Source organism: Phaethon lepturus, unplaced genomic scaffold (assembly GCF_000687285.1).
Source record: "Phaethon lepturus isolate BGI_N335 unplaced genomic scaffold, ASM68728v1 scaffold32698, whole genome shotgun sequence".
In the NCBI taxonomy this organism is placed as follows: Eukaryota; Metazoa; Chordata; class Aves; order Phaethontiformes; family Phaethontidae; genus Phaethon; species Phaethon lepturus.
In genome coordinates, this window is record NW_010558842.1 from 843 (window position 1) to 1,248 (window position 406).

Here is a 406-nt window from a genome sequence, read left to right on the forward strand (position 1 = left end):
CCAACGGGTTCACCCGGGTGAGCAATCCTCCCGCGGCCCCGACTGCGGCAGAGGCTTCAACCGTCGCTCCAACCTCCTGGTTCACCAGCGGTCCCACCTGAAGCAGAAACCCTTTATTTGCCTGGATTGCCCCAAAAGCTTCGTCTGCAGCACCCAACTCATCCAGCACCGGCAGATCCATAGCAAGGAGAAGCCTTAGGGTTGCGCCGAGTACGGCGAGAGGTTTTGGCACAACTCCGGTCTCATCTCGCACCGCGAGAGGCACCGGTTGAAAACGGGGACCACCCCACCGGGCACCATCCCCATCTTGGTGGCATCTCAGACCTACCTACGCACCGCGGTGGTCCCTGGCGGTAGCACCAAGGGGTAACCAACCCAACCACCCGCATCCAGCCGGCTGTTATTT

General features: G+C 61.3%; 1 protein-coding gene across 1 annotated transcript in view; it reads left to right on the plus strand.

Moving 5' to 3' along the window:
• Positions 1 to 199, plus strand: part of LOC104625539 (zinc finger protein 22-like) — a gene marked incomplete at its 5' end in the record, with an annotated part of 549 nt that extends 350 nt beyond the window's left edge. The window contains one exon of the mRNA XM_010293187.1: positions 54 to 199. Within this exon, the coding sequence (XP_010291489.1) occupies positions 54 to 199 (146 nt within the window). The remainder of the gene's footprint in view (positions 1 to 53) is intronic.
• Between the last annotated feature and the right edge of the window lie 207 nt (positions 200 to 406).